This window comes from Macaca mulatta, chromosome 1, assembly GCF_049350105.2.
Source record: "Macaca mulatta isolate MMU2019108-1 chromosome 1, T2T-MMU8v2.0, whole genome shotgun sequence".
Classification (NCBI taxonomy): domain Eukaryota; kingdom Metazoa; phylum Chordata; class Mammalia; order Primates; family Cercopithecidae; genus Macaca; species Macaca mulatta.
Genome location: NC_133406.1, coordinates 58,212,965 through 58,233,082, shown reverse-complemented (window position 1 = coordinate 58,233,082; position 20,118 = coordinate 58,212,965). Strand labels below are relative to the sequence as shown.

Here is a 20,118-nt window from a genome sequence, read left to right as displayed (position 1 = left end):
TCTTTTCCTCTTTTTTTCTAGTTTTTTTTAACTTCTATCAATGGGAAGAAAAAAGATTAATTTATGTCATCAAAAATTCCTAATGATCCTGTTGTGGGGAAAATTATTTTATAAGGAAATTTTATAAATAATTTTTAAAAGCTTTTCATGTTTAATAAAACACATAAAACATGTTAACTATATAGGCTTAATAAAACATGTACTATAAAATGAGGTTTACTATAGTGTGTTATCATTATCAATCTTTTTTTAAAATAGGTCTTATTGTGTATATTTAAGTTATACAATGTTATGGGGTATATAAATTGTAAAATGGTTACTATAGTGAAGCAAATTAGCATATCCATCATCTCAATGTGGTGTTATAATTTCTCTATTTGCATATTCTCACATGTGGGTCTGTATGAATGAATGTCAATTAGGCTTTAGAAGACCATAGCATCCGCCATGCAAGAATTCTGGAAGCTTTAGAAACTGAAAAGCAAAAAATTGCTAAAGAAGTAAAAATTCTACAGCAGAATCGGAGTAATAGGGATAAAACTTTTACAAGTGAGTATGTGCTGATTTTAGCAAATATTTTCTAAAATTATGCATGTTATATGTAATATAATTACTAAAATGTTACCATTAGTTGCCTTTATATATTCAAAATATTTTATTCTATTTGACTTTTCTGGATCTAAATAAATTTGTATGAATGGTTGTTTTTGAATATTCAGTTTTTAGGATATTTATTATATCAATGCTTTAGACTGAATGTTTGTGTTCCCCAAAATTAATATATTGAATTCATAACCTCCAAGGCAGTGGTGTTAGGAAGTGGGGGCCTTTGGTAGGTAAGTAAGTCATGAAGGTAGATCCCTCATAGATAGAATTAGTGCCCCTGTGAAAGAAATTGCAGAGAGTCCCCTCACCTCTTCCACCAAGTGAGGACATAGCATGAAGATGGTAGTCTGCAACCCAGAACAGGGCCCTCACCAGAACCTGACTGATGCTGGAACCCTGATCTTAGACTTCCAGCCTCCTGAACTGTGAGCAATAAATTGCTGTTGATTATAAGCCACCCAGTCTGGCAATTCGTTAGTAGTACTGCAACTGAGCAAATAGTAAGCAAAATTTCAATGTGCAGCATGTTCTAAAAAAAATATCTTATTCTAATTCTTAATCCTTGTTTTATATCTGTTAATAGTTGTGCTTCATCATGGATTACTTTGTTTTCTTTTTCACTTAGACACTTTTTTCTTAAGAGTTTTTTTTTAGCTTTACTGAGGTGTAATTAACAAATAAAAATTATATATATTTAAGGTTTACAACGTGATGTTTTTACATATATTGCAAAATGATTACCATAATCAAGCTAGTTAACATATTTATCATCTAACCTAGTTTTTTTTTTTTTTTGTCATGAAGACACTTAGGATATACTCTCCTATTTCAAGTATACAATATCATATTATTAATTCTAGGCAACTTTCTGTACATTAGACCTCCAGAGTGTATTGATCCTGTATAACTGAAACTTTGTACCCTTTGACAAACATCTTCCTATTCCCCTATCCTATATTTCCTGGTAACCATCATTCTACTCTCTGTGCCTATCAGTTCAACATTTTTAGATTCCACATATAAGTGAGATCATATAGTATTGATCTTTCTATGTCTGGCTTATTTCACTTTTGGTGGTGTTAAAGTTTTCTAATAGATAATGTCATCTGTAAACAATTTACTTCTTCCTTCTCAGTTTGGATACCTTTATCTCTTTTTCTTACCCAACTGGTTTTGTTAGGGCTTCCAGCACTATGTTGAATAGAAGTGGTGAGAGTAGGCATCCTTGTCATGTGCCTGATCTTAAAGGAAAAGCTTTCAACTATTTGCCATTGAAGATATTAGGTGTGGGCTTGTCATATATAGCCTTTATTATGTTGAGGTACATTCTTCTATATCTAATTTGTTGACAGTATCATAAAAGGATGTTGTACTTTGTCAAATGCCTTTTTGCACCTATTGAAATGATGATATGATTTTTATCGTTATTCTGTTAATGTGGTATATCACATTTATTGATTTGTATATGTTAAACCATCCTTGCATCTCAGTGATAAACCCCACTTGATTGTGGTGTATGATCCTTTTAATGTGCTGTTGAATTTGGTTTGCTAGTATTTTGTTGAAGGTTTTTGGATCTATGTTCATCAGGGATATTGGCCTGTAGTTTTCTTTTCTTGTAGTGTCTTTGTCTGGCTTTAGTATCAGGGTAATGCTGGCCTTGCAAAAGGAATTGGAAATGTTCCTCTTCAGCTTTTTGGAAGAGTTTGAGAAGGATTAGCATTAATTCTTCTTTAATTGTTTGGTAGATTTCACCAGTGAAGGCATTAAGTCCTGTGAGACCTTTTTGTTTTTGAGACAGAGTCTTGCTCTGTTGGCAGGCTGGAGTGGCGCAATCTTGGCTCACTGCAACGTCCACCTCCCGGGTTCAAGTGATTCTCCTGCCTCAGCCTCCGAAGTAGCTGGGAGTACAGTTTTTGTATTTTTAGTAAAGATGGGGTTTCACCATGTTGGCCAGGATGGTCTCTACCTCCTTACCTCGTGATCCACCCACCTTAGCCTCCCAAAGTGCTGGGATTTTGCCCAGGCTGGAATGCAGTGGTGTGATCTCGGCTCACTGCACCCTCTGCCTCCCAGGCTCAAGCGATTCTCCTGCCTCAGCTTCCGAGTAGCTGGGATTACAGGCATGCATCACCAGCTAATTTTTGTATTTTTAGTAAAGACAGGGTTTCACCATGTTGGCCAGGCTGGTCTCAAACTTCTGACCTCAGGTGATCTGCCTGCCTTGGCTTCCGAAAGTGCTGGGATTACAGGTGTCAGCCACCATGCCTAGCCAAGTCCTGGGAGACTTTTGATTGCACTTTTTTTTGGTACATTTCTGTGTAAAACACAGCATATTTTTAATATAATCTTTTTTTTATTATGGAAAATTTTAACCAAACTATAAAAGTAGAAATTGCTGCAGTAAGCCTTTATATATTTATCCAACTTCAGTGATTATCAACACATGCTCAATCTTGTTGCCACTATCCTCAAACTCACTGCTTCCCTGGACTATTTTGAAGCAAATCCCAGACATCATATCATTTAAGGTGTACACACTTCACTGTGTATCTCTAAATTAGATAAGGATTCTCTTTTTGCTCTCCCTCTCTCTCTTTCTCTGTCACTCTTTTAAGCATTGCCATGATAACTATATTAATAATAATTTCTTACACATCAAACATTTACTCCATATTCATATTTCCTGGATTGTTTCATCCTTTTTTTTTTTAAAAAAAAAAACAACTTGATTTGTTTGAATCATGATACCAATATGATCTACACATTGTGTTTGGTAGATGTGCCTTTTAAGTCTCTTTTAATCTGTAAATTCACTCTTCTCTTTCATCTAATAATTTGTTGGAGAAATCAGATTATTTGTCCTGTAGAGGTTTTTTGGATTCTGGATTTTGCTGATTGTGTCTCCCTGGTATTGCTTAACAGGCTTCTCTGTTCCAGTGTTCCCTAGAAAGTGGTAGTTAGATCTATAGGCCTATCAAATTCAGGTTCAGTTTTTTAGCAAGAATACTTGGTAGGTATGTTGTGTAGTTTCTATATCTTCTTTAAAATAGCTTTTAAAATATTAACACTCTCTTTTTTTTTTTTTTTTTTTTTCCTGAGACAGAGTCTTGCTCTGTCGCCCAGGCTGGAGTGCATTGGAGTGCAGTAGTGCAATCTCAGCTCACTGCAACCTCTGCCTCGTGGGTTCAAGCAATTCTCCTGCCTCAGCCTCCTGAGTAGCTGGGACTACAGGTATGCGCCACCACACCTGGCTAATTTTTGTATTTTTAGTAGAAACGGTGTTTCACCATGTTGGCCAGGCTAGTGTCAAAATCCTGACCTCAGGTGATCCGCCTGCCTTTGTTTCCCAAAATGCTGGGATTATAGGTGTGAGCCACTTCACCCAGCCAATACTCTTTGTATCTATTGCCAGAAATAAATACTGTTATTCTTCTGAGGGCCTAGATAGTGCCTTACAATGATTACTTGATTTTTTAATTCTTGTGAATAATGAGTTTATCCTTCTAAAAAGCTATTTTTAGTAGAGTATTGGTTATAAGTTTGCCTCAACAATATAGAAAATATTCATGGTAAAATCTTTTTTTTCTTTTTTGAGACAAAGTCTTGCTCTGTCACACAGGCTGGGGTGCAGGGTGCCATCATAGCTCACTGCAACCTCAAACTCCTGGGCTCAAGTGATCCTCTTGTCTCAAGCTCTCCCGTAGGTAGGACTACAGGTGCATAGGACTACAGGTGCATGCTACCTTGCCTGGCTAATTTATTTTATTTTCTAGAGATAGGGTGTCACTATATTGCCCAGGCAGGCCTTGAATTTCTGGCCTTCAAGTGATCCTCCTGCCTCAGCCTCCCAAAATGTGGGGATTATAGACATGAGCTACTGTGCCCAGTCAGAATCTTAAATTCAAATTAGGAGCTGGGTGTGGTGGCTCATGCCTGTAATCCCAGCACTTTGGAAGGCTGAGGCAGGCAGATTGCTTAAGCCCAGGAGTTCAAGACCAGCCTGAGCAACATGGCGAAACCCCATCTCTACAAAATATAAAAAGTTAGCTGGGTGTGGTGGCATGCACTTGTAGTTCCAGTTACTTGGAAGGCTGAGATGGGAGGATCACTTGAGCCTGGGGAGGTCAAGGTTGCAGTGAGCCATGATCCAGCCACTGTACTATAGCTGGGGTGACAGAGCGAGACCCTGACTCAAAAAAAGGAAAGTGAAATTATGCACTAAATTATTTTTCTTTTTTATTTTAATGTCTTGACATACACACACATATATATTTTTTAATTTTCAGACAAAATACAAAAGGGCATGTTTCTATATAAGTAAGGCTATAGAATACCCAATATTTGAAAGAATTTAGAAATGAGGAAGAAATAAAAATGACATTAGAAAAAAAATTTTTTTTCTAGATATTAGAAAGTAAAGCATTGTCTTTGGCTTATCTTTTTTACATCAACTTCAGTTTTCTTAAATCTTTCCACAGGCAAAAGACCTCATTTTACAGGAAAAATGTTTTATTTCACCAAATTACTCAAATATCATTATCCTTCTGCAATATAGAGTTAAAACCATTCATTTATAATCAGTAATTTTTTTTTTAGGAATTGTTTTGCTTAATGATATATGTTAGTGCCCATGTATGTATTTTGAATCTTTTCTGTGTGCTTTGTATTAGTGCAGACAACTTGGAGCTCTATGAAACTCTCAATGATGATTCAGGAAGCCAATGCGATCAGCAGCAAATTGAAAACATACTATGTTTTTGGCAGGTGAGTAATTAATTATCCTGATTATAAATGTTTTAAACAAGTTGGCCTTTATATCATTTAGTTTCTGTCTCTTTTTTTTTTTTCTGAGACAGAGTCTTGCTCTGTTGCCCAGGCTGGAGTGCAGTGGTGCAATCTGGGCTCACTGCAACCTCCACCTCCCGGGTTCAAGCGGTTCTCCTGCCTCAGCCTCCCGAGTAGCTGGGATTACAGGCGTGTGCCACCACATCCAGCTAATTTTTGTATTTGGTAGAGATGAGATTTCACCATGTTGGCCAGGCTGGTCTCAAACTCCTGACCTCGTGATCCACCTGCCTTGGCCTACCAAAATGCTGGGATTATAGGCGTGACCCACCATGCCCAGCTACCATTTAGTTTCTCTAAAGTCTGTTCTACAGCTGTAGGAAAGAGCTGGTATCAGAATCCGCAGTGAGACTTTACTGTTTCAGAGGTCATTCTGGAGTAAGAGAGATTTCAACAATTAACATACTAGTGTATTTATAAATAAAATAATTTTAGTTGTTTTAGTAATTTGCTAATTTTCTTTTGAGTTGAAAATGTATCAGTATTTCATTGTTCAAAAGGAACATACCTTATTAGAAATTTTTGACTTTAAAAAATTTTTATGTTATTTTTATATGTTATATACTTATATGATTATTACTATAATAAAAATACTTAACTGTGGAAAGACTTAATCAGTGGATGGAATTTTAAGGGAAATTATCTACCCCAGAAAACTCTTAATATAAATGGGTATGTATGTTTCATGGTAAGCTTTTTTTGTTTGTTTTTCTTTCAGACATGATGTATCAGATAAAAGTAGTTCTGACACTTCTATTCGGGTTCGTAACCTGAAACTAGGAATCTCAACATTCTGGAGTCTGGAAAAGTTTGAATCTAAACTTGCAGCAATGAAAGAACTTTATGAGGTTTGGAATATTATTAAAATTTCTATAAACTTTTTAAAATAAAAAAGTATAAAAGTTCAAGTACCTGCTTTTGGTGAAATATATATATATATATAAAAGTGATATATTCTCTGTATAGAAAATTTGGAAAACAAAAGGCAATCTGTCAATTACCTAAACCAACCAGTATTAACAATTATATATATTTATTTTTACATTTAAATGGAGTTTTATTGGATTGTTTTAATACAGTTATAGGTACAATAGAGAAATTTAATAGTGGAATCTGTTGTCATAATTGTATATTTAAAAAATTTTACATTTAAGCTTAAGGAAAGAAGAAATTTGATAGACATAAATGATATTACATCGTTTGAAATGATCTTCCTAAGCCTAATATACCTTTTTGCATATTTACATTTCTCCGTTGCTGTGCTTTGAGTGCTTCCAGCTGCCTGCTGCCTGTTATAGTCACAACTAAAAAATCTCTGTACATAGTAGTTTTTAATATCTTATTTTCTCATATTTTCCAAAATGAAACTAAAAATATGAACTTTTTATTACACTCTGATGCTCACCAACAAATTGCTTGCCAGAAATATTGCCATTTACCAATGTTACCAGTTTGCATTTTACACATATATATGTGTGTGTGTATATATGTGTGTGTGTATATATTTCAAAAATATATAAATATATATTTATATATATATATTTTATATAAATATAAAAAATATTTATATATATAAAAATATATATTTTTTGAAATAGAGTTTGCTCTTGTCACATAGGCTATAGTGCAATGGTGAGATCTCAGCTCACTACAACCTCTGCCTCCCAGGTTCAAGCGATTCTCTTGCTGCAGTCTCCTGAATAGCTGGGATTACAGGTGCCTGCCACCAGCCCCAGCTAATTTTTGTATTTTTTTAATAGAGACGGGGTTTCACCATGTTGGCCAGGCTGGTCTTGAACTCCTGACCTCAGGCGATCCACCCGCCTTGGCCTCCCAAAGTGCTGGGATTACAGGCGTGAGCCACCACACCTGGCCTTATTATTATTATTATTTTTTAATAGAGGCAGAGTCTTGCTATGTTGCCCAGGCTGGTCTTGAACCGCTGGCCTCAAGCAATCCTTTCACCTTAGCCTCCCAATGTGTTGGGATTACAGGCGTGAGCCATTGTGCGCAACCTGTATGTTTTTTTTTTGAGACAGAATCTCACTCTGCCCCCAGACTGGAGTGCAGTGGCGCAATCTCAGCTCAATGCGAGCTCTGCCTCCTGGATTCATGCCATTCTCCTGCCTCAGCCTCCCAAGTAGCTGGGACTACAGGTGCCTGCCACCACGCCCGGCTAATTTTTTTTTTTTTTTTTTGTATTTTTAGTAGAGACAGGGTTTCACTGTCTTAGGATGGTCTCGATCTCCTGACCTCGTGATCTGCCCGCCTCAGCCTCCCAAAGTGCTGGGATTACAGTGGTGAGCCACCGTGTCTGGCTGCAACCTGTATTTTAATAACTAGTAAATCTAGGGACTTGTTATTTCACTGTTTTTTCTTTAGGGGTAAAGTATGTGTTCATGCTCTTTGAATTTTTTGTTAAATGAAATGTAGGAGATTAATATAGCTCTAAAAGTTATTTATATATTTTGATAAGCCTTTATATTTATCATACCCTTTTTTTTCCTAATTATATCATCTTTTTGTTGGTTTCATTTTGTTATACAGGCATTTTTAATTTGGTAAATTTGAATCCATCTATTATTCCAGAGATCTTACTTAAACATTGTACAACCCCTGCATTTTCTTTTAATTAAAAAAAAAGTTCACATCTTTGAATCACATAGAATTTATTATGGTGTTTTGTGAGAGGTATGAATTTAAAGTTTAAAGTTCATATTATCTAATTATCCATAAAATTATCCCTAAAATAGTTGCAGCATGTATTAAATTGTTGCATTGCTACTATTTGTAAAATATACTACCTTTAAATAATGTAACTCCGTATGGAACTATATACTATTTAGATCATTATAGTAATGAAGTTATCATATGGAAAAACTTAGAGGATGCTGCCAAATTGTAGCCTAACACTTCAATTGTTTAATGGAAATATGAAAATAAAAACAAAGTAAAACAAAGGAAAGCAATGAAAAGAATCATGATGAGATAAAAGCAATAATTAATTAGAAATTAATAAATATAAGCTCTTGTTCTTTGAAAAGATAAATGTGATTTTAGAAATGAGAAGTGGCATTTAAGTAAACATAAAGAAAACATTTAAAAATTATGTTACTATAAAACTTTATGGTAATAAATTTGACAATTTCCTACAAAGAAAAGACTTTTTAGAAAAAAGATAAATTATGAAATTTGACTTCATAGGTGAATAACCATGCAATAATTTGAAACATTCGTCAACAAACTGGCCTCAAAAAAAAAAAAAAAAAAGTGTAGGAAAAGAAGGTGCTAATCTCAGACACTCTTATGGGTAAGCTCTTTTAAACTGCCAAAGAACAGATAAATCTTATTCTGTTTAAACTATTCTAGAACATAGCAATAAATAGAAAGTGTCACAGTTTATCTTATGCTAGAATAAGTGATTAAAAACAACACAAACAAAAACCACAAAAACTGAAAAGATGACTCAGAAGAGAATTACCAACCAGTCTTTTTTGTTTGTGTGTTTGTTTTTGAGACGGAGTCTCACTCCATCGCCAGGCTGGAGTGCAGCGGCGCGAGTTCAGCTCACTGCAACCTCTGTCTCCCGGTTCAAACAATTCTCCTGCTTCAGCCTTCCTAGTAGCTGGGACTAGAGTTGCACGCCACCATGCCCAGCTAATTTTTAGATTTTTAGTAGAGACGAGGTTTCACCACGTTGGCCAGGATGGTCTCAATCTCTTGACCTTGTGATCCACTCGCCTCGGCCTCCCGAAGTGCTGGGATTACAGGCGTGAGCCACTGTGCCTGGCCTACGAACTAATCTTAATATGAACACAGTTATAAAAATCCTAAAAGAAATGTTAGCAGGGTCGGGCACGGTGGAGGCCGAGGCTGCAGGATCACTTGAGCCCAGGAATTCAAGAACAGCCTGGGTAACGTAGTTTTTGTTTGTTTGCTTATTTGTTTGTTTTGAGACAGAGTTTCGCTCTGTCGCCCAGGTTGTAGTGCAGTGGCACAATCTTGGTTCACTGCAACCTTCGCCTCCCAGGTTCAAGCAATTCTTGTTCCTTGGCTTCCTGAGTATCTGGCTTACGTGCCACCACACCCAGCTAATTTTTTTTTTTTTTTGTATTTTTAGTAGAGTCAGGATTTTACCATGTTGGCCATGCTAATCTCAAACTCCTGACCTCAGGTGATCCGCCTGCCTCGGCCTCCCAAAATGCTGGGATTACAGAGATGAGCCACCACACCCAGCCGACCCTGTCTCTTTTACCAAAAATCTGAAAATTAGACAGATGTGGTGGTGCATGCCTGGAGTCCCAGCTGCTTGGAAGGCTGAGGTTAGAGGATTACTTGAGTCCAGAAGGTCAAGGTTGCTCTGTAATCCCAGCACTTTGGGAGGCTGAGATGAGAGGGTCACTTGAGCCCAGCCTTCTCCCTACAAAAGAAAAAAAGAGAATTCTTACACCATGAAGAAGTAGGGTTTATGTCATAAATGCGAAGTATATTCATAATAGAAAATCCAAAAAGGCTGAAAGCAATCATACCAAAGCATTGACAATGTTTATGTGAAAATGATGGGTTTATGAGTGGTTTTAATTTTTTTCTTTGTGTTTATATGTATTAATAATTTCTAAATTTTCTACAATTAATATGAATTGCTTGTGTTTTTAGAACAACTAAAGTAGCGTGGAGGTCATTTGATTATTCTTGCTTTGATATATACTTTAAAACCTAGTGGTTGAATTAACCTAGCTTTAACTTACCTCCTACTTTTAACCATTCATTGCAATTTTTTACTTATATTTCTGTATAATTATACTGTCTCTGAATCAAGTTCTTTGTAGCATTTTGCTAGAACTGTAATTGTTATTACTTTAAATATGTAAAATATAGACTATAATCTTGATCAAGATATTCAACCAGGAAGTGACTACATCTTAACTTTGTCAGATTATTCTTTTGTGTCTCTCCTGAGGATTTTATTGTTTATGTTTTTACTATTCTTATAAATCTCAAGTTTATTATTCCTGAATTATTTAATGATTTCTATTGTTTTTATTAAAAGTAGATGTCTTTTAATATCATCCGTATCATCGTGTGATTGATAATTTGATCAGGAATGATTTTTTAGACTTATCAGATAATATATAATCTTGCTATTTTTATGGTTTAAATGTAACAAAGGATTTAGTCTTTTTTTTCTTAGTTACTAAACATTTTTTTCAACCCAAATTAACTGAAACTATATATTATATTTTTCTTAGAGTAATGGTAGTAACAGAGATGAAGATGTCTTTTGTGATCCTGAAGATGAATGGGAACCTGACATTACAGATGCACCAGTTTCTTCACTTTCTAGAAGGAGGTAAAGACATTTTTGTTAGTGGTTTTCTTGCTCTGTGTGCGCGCGCGCGCGTGTGTGTAAATTGTATATCATATATATTATTTCCTTATTTTAAAAGAACCATTGTCATGATAGATGTCTGGATAGGAAACCCAGAACTATAAGAGGAATAATATGTTATTCGTCAAATTACAGCACTTAGGGCATTAAATTGTTTATTAGTCAGAAGAGAAACCAGATTTTCAGTGTTTCATCATGTAAGTCTTAAGAGCAACTTAGAGTAGCATAAATTAAATTTTCCGTAAAAATGAACAGTATTTAATTACTTTTAAATTACCCTTTCTCTGGCCAGGTGTGGTGGCTTACGCCTGTAATCCCAGCACTTTGGGAGGCCGAGGTGGGTGGATCACAAGGTCAGGAGATCGAGACCATCCTGGCTAATGTGGTGAAACCCCGTCTCTACCAAAAATACAAAAAATTAGCCAGGCATGGTGGCGGGCTCCTGTACTCCCAGCTACATGGGAGGCTGAGGCAGGAGAATGGTGTGAACCCGAGAAGTGGAGCTTGCACTGAGCTGAGATCGCTCCGCTGCACTCTAGCCTGGGCGACAGAGCAAGACTCCGTCTCAAAAAAAAAAAAAAAAAAAAATTACCCTTTCTCAAGAACTTGGTATATTCTATGATATTTTCTTGTAAGGTACAGAATTTTAAATGCAGTAAACTAGTATGAACTCCACAAAAGAATAAATCATGGTGATAGACAACTTCTATATGTGACAAATGTTGCTTATTAACTCAAAACATAAAAGTCTTCCATGGTGAATAATAGATGCTTTTCAAGGAAAAACTAGTTCTGCGTAGATCTCAGATACTTAGATTATAGAGAGGCAAAATGGTATCTTGGAAAGGCCTTGGAGCCAATTTAGCCTCCTAGTTTGGTTTGGTTTTTAAGCAAGTATTTATTTGATGACTACTGTCTGCCATGCCCTGAGGAAGCAAAGATGAATACAAAATACTCCCTGTCCTGAAAGACCAGGAATTGGGGAAAGTAGAGGCAGGAGCAGTTGACAAAAACCTGAACTGAGGCCAGACAGAAGGATTTTTAAATGCAGTGAAGAGGAAAGTGGAGTTTATACATATTCAGGATGCAGAATCAATAGAATGCAGAGACTGGTTGTGGGGCTGAAGGTGTGAAGGGTGCTAGGATGACTCCTGGTTTTAAATTGGGTGACTGACTAGAGGAAAGTCGTGTTGCCTGAAATGGAGCATTTAAGAGGAGTTTAATTTTGAACATGAAGAACTTGAGATTCTCAGGGGACATCCAGGTGTATATTTGGTTTTAGAACTTTGGTGGATGGAGCTGGAGATTTTTTGGATATAAGGGTCAATAGTATTTATCTGTCAGCAGAAGCATCATTGTTACTAAGAGCATTTATTAAATGCTTACTGAGCCTTATCTCACCTAGTACACACTACAAACCTATGAAGTAGATATTGTCATTACCCTTATTTTACAGATGAAAAAACTGAGAATTTAGAGAGGTTGAGTGACTCGTCCAAAGTCACAGAGCTGATATGTCTGGGTGACTCCAAAGCTCCTGATTTTCTTAACTGCTATGCCATATCGCCTCTCCATTGTATATGAAAGAGTAGCATCCTTCTGTTTAAGCTAATTGTTTTTTGTTTTCTTAAACTTCATTGCCTTCAGCTGCAGATCAGAATCCATTCGGGTTTCTAAATTGTTTTAGGCCTATAGCATTGTTTTTGACTTGGCTTATTTTAAACTCATTTATGATTTTCCTCAAAGAGATGAAACTATTTTATAGCAGCTTTCCCCCATTAGTTCTGCTTTATTGGTCATATGATAATCTCTAAGCTATGGAAAGAAATTGCTAATACATAGCAAGCATTATCCTGAATGAAATACAAAGCATATCTTTTACACAGAAATGAGCTCGTTGAGTGTAGGGAACATGTCTCTATCCCCTACAATATAGCATAGTAAAAAGGTCACAAGCTCTGATATCAGGGTCCTGGGTTCTAATCCATGCTCAGTGTGGTCATGTACAAGTGACATTACATCCCTAGCCTTCAATTTTCTCATCTAAAATGAAGACAGTAATATATACCTACTTTATAGGGATTTATTATTAAGATTAAGTGAGGTCCTATGTATAGAGCAGCTGCTGCTCCTGCTACTTCTACTATGACCACCATGATTGACAACATGGAACTCATGATGGTTATGTTGCAGAGTTGTTACGAGGATTAGAGATAGTGCATATAAAGCACATATTACACTGGGTGGGCATTCAATAAATGGCAGCTCTGATTATTAGTGGATGCTTAATATATATTGAATAAGATTAAATCTTAGAATACAGAGAAGCTGATTTCTGTCCAGTACCAGTAACAGATGGTAATATCTTCAAGTGATTTGTATTGAGGACTTGAAACAGCTGGCTTCTGGCACTGAAGTGAGCTAAATATGGTCCTTAGGTGAAATTGAGTAGATAGAGTTTGAGATATTTAAGCCAACTTAGAGTAACCCAAAAATTTAAACCAGACCAATAAATTCATCAGAGAATGATTTATGAATATCTTTGGATTTTAGGATTGCTAGTTTTGTATTATTTTTATTATAAACTTTTTTTTTTTTTTTTTTTGAGACGGAGTCTCGCTCTGTCGTCCAGGCTGGAGTGCAGTGGTGCGATCGCGGCTCACTGCAAGCTCCGCCTCCCAGGTTCATGCCATTCTCCTGCCTCAGCCTCCCGAGTGGCTAGGACTACAGGCGCCCGCCACCATGCCCGGCTAATTCTTGTATTTTTAGTAGAGACGGGGTTTCACTGCGTTAGCCAGGTTGGTCTCGATTTCCTGACCTTGTGATCCGCCCACCTTGGCCTCCCAAAGTGCTGGGATTACAGGCGTAAGCCACTGCACCCGGCTATAAACAGATTTAAACTTTGTACATTTAGAATTGTAAATCACAATATAACCATTAATAATGAGCATTAAACTTTTAGCCTACTGGGGCCCGGCGTGGTGGCTCACACCTATAATCCCAGCACTTTGGGAGGCCGAGGTGGGTGGATCATGAGGTCAGGAGATCTAGACTATCCTAGCTAACACTGTGAAACCCCGTCTCTACTAAAAAATACAAAAATTAGCCGGGCGTGGTGGAGGGCGCCTGTAGTCCCAGCTACTCGGGAGGCTGAAGCGGGAGAATGGCATGAACCTGGGAGGCGGAGCTTGCAGTAAGCCGAGATCCCACCACTGCACTCCAGCCTGGGTGACAGAGGGAGACTCCATCTCTAAAAAAAAAAAAAAACTTTTAGCCTCCTGTATGTTGGTAATTTACATCATATTTTCTGTTGACTTTTAAGTTAATAATTAGGGAATCAGCAGAAATTTAAAATGTTACCAAAAATCAAAACATCTCAGCCTTTTCTAAGATTTTCAAATTGGGTGTTTTCATTTCACAGAGATATTTTTGGATACTTCTATAATTTAAAAGTATCATATTTTTAAAAAATGAATTGCTCTTAGTCTGAGACCTTGTATATGAAGTTTCAGCCTTGTAAGAATGTTTATGACAGAATTCCAAACTCTGAGAATGCCTGCAGGTAATGGAAACACTGACAGATTCTTAATTATAGAACTTCTACTGGGCAATGATATGCCACAGTCGTTCTGCAATAAAATAGACTGGTTTGGCTGCCTCTAAATTTTGATATATACTGTTGACAGTTAAAAGTAAATTTCCCTCTGATGTTAAGTAAAAACTCTTTGAAAGTAATATGACAAGCATTTTACTTGGGTTTAAACATTGTTTAACTATGATATTGTTGCAAGAATACTTGTTTTCCTAGTTTAGACTTGCTGTAATAATATACTTTTTTTCACCGCTAAGTAGAAAAACTGTAATATTTGAGAATTGATATTTCCTTTCCCTTTTATCAGTCCTATTTCTGTGTTCTTGTAGGAGTTCATAGCGAAAATTTTATATTTGAAACATTTAGGCTACTAGTGATAGAATGCTTTGGCTTAATAATCTTTTCAACAAATAGTATTTTTCTTTGAGTGGCCAACTGTAGTACAGAGTTGTGTTAGGAAAAAATACTTCAAAGGATCCACTAAATTTAGATCTAGATCACTGCTCTGTTAGTTTCATCGACATAGGAATTAGAATTTGGGTTTAAAAAATTTATAGATGAATGGCAATATGGAGGTAGGCTGCTTTCTCCAGTAGCAGAAAGGGTGGCCTCCATTTTCAAGAAGCAAACAGAAAGAAAGAAAATAACAGCTTAGGCAGCCAAGCAAACTCAAAGCAGAAATTGGGGCATTTTTATAGGCTGAGGAAAAAGAGGTCAGCAAAAAGAGCAATTAGAGATAGAAACATTTCTTCCATTTGTACCACTGCTGCACTTCACAGGTATTATGCTTTGCACACAGTGTAGCAGATACCTACTTTCATGTTTATTTACCTAAATCACTTCCCTGTTTAAAATCTTTCCTTGAAACATTGAGTACACATGGACACAAAGAAGTGAATAATAGACACTGGGGCCTATTTGAGGATGGTGGGTGGGAGGAAGGTAAGGATTGAAAAACTCTTTAATAACATCAGGTATTATGCCTGTTACCTGTGTGACAAAATTATCTGTAGACCAAACCCCCACAGCATGAAATTTATCCATGTAACAAACCTGCACATGTACCCCTTGAACCTAAAATCAAAGTTGAAAGAAAATAAATAAATCCCAACTCGGCCACTTAAAAAAATAAGATAAAATCCTTCCCTGGATAATTTCCTCAGGATAAAATCCAAGCTTTATTGACATACAAAGACCACCTCAAGCTGGCCCCTGTGCACCTCCCAGCCTCATCCCTTGGTGCTCTCTCTCTTACATTATAGGCCACAGTCCTTCTGAACCTCGTTTGGTTCATTGCATGTACACTACTTTCATTTATCAAGTCTTCCTGTTGCTTGTGCCTGTTTCCCAAGCCTGCCCTCTGTTTGGCTAAGTTTTACTTATCCTTGAGGGTCACTGCTCCAAGGAGGCCCCCTGGCTTCTTGGGCCAGGTGAAGTTTTTTTATAGAGTCTACCACAACACTTTATGCCTTCATCACATTCATTACTTTATTGTCATTATTTGCCTAATTTATCTCTTTGGTTCCGGACTTTAAGCCTAGTGAGCCCAGAAACCAGGTTTGCCACATTTTACCACAATATCCAGAGCCTGTAAATAGTAGTGCTCAATAAATATTTATTCTGTTTAATTAACTATCTGCCTAGAACAGTGCCTGTAAATAGTACAATTCTTGCTCAGTTAACCAAATGAATTTTTCCTTGGATGAAAATTTTTAATGAAAAACACACACATGAATGTCCATTTTCTTTAGAGAACTTATAAGTAGTCTTAATAATATTATTCCATGTGGTATAGAACTGCTAATCTTATGGTTTGTCTTTTTTCAGGAGCAGGAGTTTGATGAAGAACAGAAGAATTTCTGGTTGTTTACATGACATACAAGTTCACCCAATTAAGAATTTGCATTCTTCACATTCATCAGGTATTTTTTTCTTCACATTTTCTGCACGGCGAGAAAAGCATTAAGTCCTTGTTCTACCATTACATTTTTTCTTGTCCTTGTGCAAATCATTTCATTTCCTGGAAGCTTCCGATTCCTCTGTAAAATTCCTTTCCACTTCAAAAATTCTGTGCTCTGTGATTTATTTCAAAACCTTTTAGTAGAATAGCTAATTCAAATGTGGAAGATGTGTTCGTTCCAAAATGTATGAGAATATTACTTCCTTACAAGTGAAAAAAGCAAAGTGCAGCGGATTATGTATTTTATTCTATCATTTGTGTGAGGAAGAGAAAAAAGAAGATGTGGACATAGGTGCTTGTAAATGAATAAGATCTCTCTGGAGAACTACACCAAAACCCCAAAGTGCTGGTTGTACATGGCAGCATGGGGATGGAGACAGGACAGGAAGGAAGGCACCCTTTTCACTGCATACCCTTTGGTTTCTTCTGAATTTTGCATAATGATCTATGTATCATCTATCCCAAAATTATTTCAATTTTTTAAAAAAAGTTAAGGAATTATTCCTGTAAATATTTTGTACCGATATTTATTATAATGTTATTTTAAAATGTAGGAGGAGAGGATACACTGTAAATTGTATATGTGTAACTACCTGTAATAATTACAATTTAAAAATTACTACCTGCTGGGCCAGGCAGCTGCATGACTGGTAATCCTAGCACTTTGGGAGGCTGAGGTGAGTGGATCACCTGAGGTTGGGAGTTCTAGACCAGCCTGACCAACATGGAGAAACCCGGTCTCTACTAAAAATACAAAATTAGCTGGGCGTGGTGGCGCACGCCTGTAATCCCAGCTACTTGAGAGGCTGGGGCAGGAGAACCGCTTGAACCCGGGAGGCAGAAGTTGCGGTGAGTCGAGATGGCGCCACTGCACTCCAGCCTGGGCGACAAGAATGAAACTCCATCAAAAAAAAAAAAAAATTACTACCTGCTAACAATAGATTACTATGCAGCAATAAAAAAGAAGGAATGACTGATTCACACAATAACCTGGATGAATTCCAGAAACATAATGTTGAGTTAAAGAAGCCAGATCCAAAAGAGTGTATACTACGTGATTCCTTTTATATGAAGTTTAAGGACAGGCAAACTAAACTATGGTGACAAAAGCCAGAGTAGTTTAGAACTGAATAGTGGTTACCTCTGTTGGGAGTTAGTAACCCAGAAGAGGAAACCTGTTGGGATGGGATGGTGGAAATGTTGTATACGTTGAACTAAGTGGGGTTTACATACGTACGCATATATAAATCAGCTGTACACTTTAAGATCTATGCACTAAATATGTACACATATTTAGTAAACAAAAATTTTAAAATAATTATGTAACATAATACCTATTTGATAAAGGTTCTAATAGAATATGAGTAGCCATAAAAGGTATTATATCTCATCTTGACTTAAAATTTTAGAAATTAGGGTTTCTTTTAGGAAGATAATTGTGATCCTACTACTTATTTAATCGAAGGTAGATTAAAATATGCTGTGGGTTTTTTATTTACCAGCAAAATAAAAAGATATATATCTGTGGTAGCAACTTATTTATTTGGTATTATCTGAGTAAGATACTTTACAAAAATAATTTTAAGGGAAGTCAGAGATAGAAAAGGTCTTTGCTTATTTGCGGTTTTCAAAGACGGAAATGGAAACCCACATGTGAACTTAGTAGGACCCCGTCTGGGCAGCTGTGAGTGGTGGAAGGGGCACCAGGCCTGGGGATGAGGGGCTGTACCCCAGTGTCTAGCACTTTCGAGCTTTGGGAAGTTGAGCAAGTATCTTAACTTGTAAAATTCAGGGCCATATATTTTACTGTATTTTTGCAGATGTTTCTAAAATGTTTTTGTTGGATTTTAGAATGCATTAATACAATTATCTTCTTAAATAGAGAATATATAGTTAACTATTCTATAGTCATTATCATCATAATGATATTGAGTCATCGTTACCCTGCTGTAGCTTTGGGTTTTGTAGCTTTTCTTTTTTCTCTTTACAAAACCAAACTCTTTTTTTTTTTTTATTTTTAGTAGAGACAGGGTTCACCATGTTGGCCAGGCTGGTCTTGATCTCCCAACCTCGTGATCCACCCGTCTCAGCCTCCCAAAGTGCTGGGATTACAGGCGTGAGCCACCACGCCCGGCCTTCTTTTTTTTTTTTTTTTTTTTATTGAGAGGAGTGTCGCACTGTCGCCTGGGCTGGTGTGCAGTAGTGCCATCTTGGCTCGCTGCAGCCTTTGTCTCCGAGGTTCCCGCAATTCTCCTGCCTCAGCCTCCCGAGTAGCTAGGATTACAGGTGTCCACCACCATACCCAGCTAGTTTTTTGTATTTTTAGTACAGACAGGGTTTTACTATGTTGGCCAGGTTGGTTTCGAACTCCTGACCTTGTGATCTGCCTGTCTTGGCCTCCCAAAGTGCTGGCGTGAGCCACCACATCTGGCCCAGAAACCAAACTTACCTTTGTTCTAGTTTTTTAATATTGCCCACCCTATGCCTTTATTCTATCTCCTTTTAGTTTGCTGCTTTTAAACACCTATGAAATGGACCAGAAAACTTAATCTTGTCTATTAAATAAGAATAATTATACTCAATATATTAGAACTCCAGGATAAAGTTATTTCCAGAGGTTCTGAATGAGTCTTTCAAACTTTTCATTTATTTCTGGTTTAGACAGTGCTTAGAAGATCCATCTCTCAGAGATGTGCTATATAAACTCTAGATAATCAGTTGGTTTTAGCCTATCTTGATTGTAATATACCTCAAGGAGAAACTATTGTAAAGTAGAAGTACTGGGACCTTATGTTTTTTTTGTTTTTGATTTTTGTTTTTGAGATGGAGTTTCGCTCTTTTTGCCCAAACTGGAGTGCAATGGTGCGATCTTGGCTCACTGCAACCTCTGCCTCCCGGGTTCAAGCAATTCTCCTGCCTCAGCCTCCCAAGTAGCTGGAATTACAGGCGCCCACCATCATGCCTGGCTAATTTTTTATTTTTAGTAGAGACAGGGTTTCACCGAGTTGGCCAGGCTGGTCTTTAACTCCTGGCCTCAGATGATCTGCCCACCTCGGCCTCCCAAAGTGCTGGGATTACAGGCGTGAGCCACTGTGCCTGGCCCAACCCTGTCTCTTAAAAAAAAAAGAAAAAGAAAGAAAAGAAAATTAATTCCTACCAAAAAATAAACAAAGAGATTAAACCAATGGTTACGTGGGATATTTGGATTCTCTATAGTCTCATAGTACAGTCAGGGAGCTACTAAATCTATGGATTGATTGATGCTGTTGAAAGGTTAATTAATCCACAAATGGAATTGTGTTTTCACTTTAACATATAGAAATGAGGCTGAATTGAAATAAGTATAGCCTACTTTGAATTTATTGATCAATGATCCTATAATATGCTTGCATTAAAACATTTGTTTGAAAGTATTATGCCTGAACATTTTTGGAAGAGAAATAGTATATGAGTAACACTTGCAAGCAGCAGAGGGGTAGTTTCTGCAGAATTAACATTATGGAACACCCTGGAAATCAACATATGCAGCATAACATGGAAGATATACTTCCAAGTACAGCATAGCATACGATGTTATATATACTATTAGTTTTGTTTTTCTAATTCCACAACGAACACAAAAATGCTTTGTTGTTGTAATACATTTAAATAGTGCGGAAATACATAAAGTAAGGATCCCATTTTTTAAAAAAAGAAAGTATTATTCCAAAAACAAAGCTTAAA

At 36.7% G+C, this 20,118-nt stretch overlaps 1 protein-coding gene across 1 annotated transcript in view; it reads left to right on the top strand.

Moving 5' to 3' along the window:
- The window catches only part of KIF14 (kinesin family member 14), a 68,859-nt gene that overhangs the window by 34,599 nt on the left and 14,142 nt on the right, over nucleotides 1-20,118 (top strand). Inside the window, exons 21-25 of the mRNA XM_028851869.2 lie at nucleotides 423-549; nucleotides 5,280-5,373; nucleotides 6,173-6,302; nucleotides 10,704-10,804; nucleotides 16,263-16,357. Of these exons, the coding sequence (XP_028707702.2) occupies nucleotides 423-549; nucleotides 5,280-5,373; nucleotides 6,173-6,302; nucleotides 10,704-10,804; nucleotides 16,263-16,357 (547 nt within the window). The remainder of the gene's footprint in view (nucleotides 1-422; nucleotides 550-5,279; nucleotides 5,374-6,172; nucleotides 6,303-10,703; nucleotides 10,805-16,262; nucleotides 16,358-20,118) is intronic.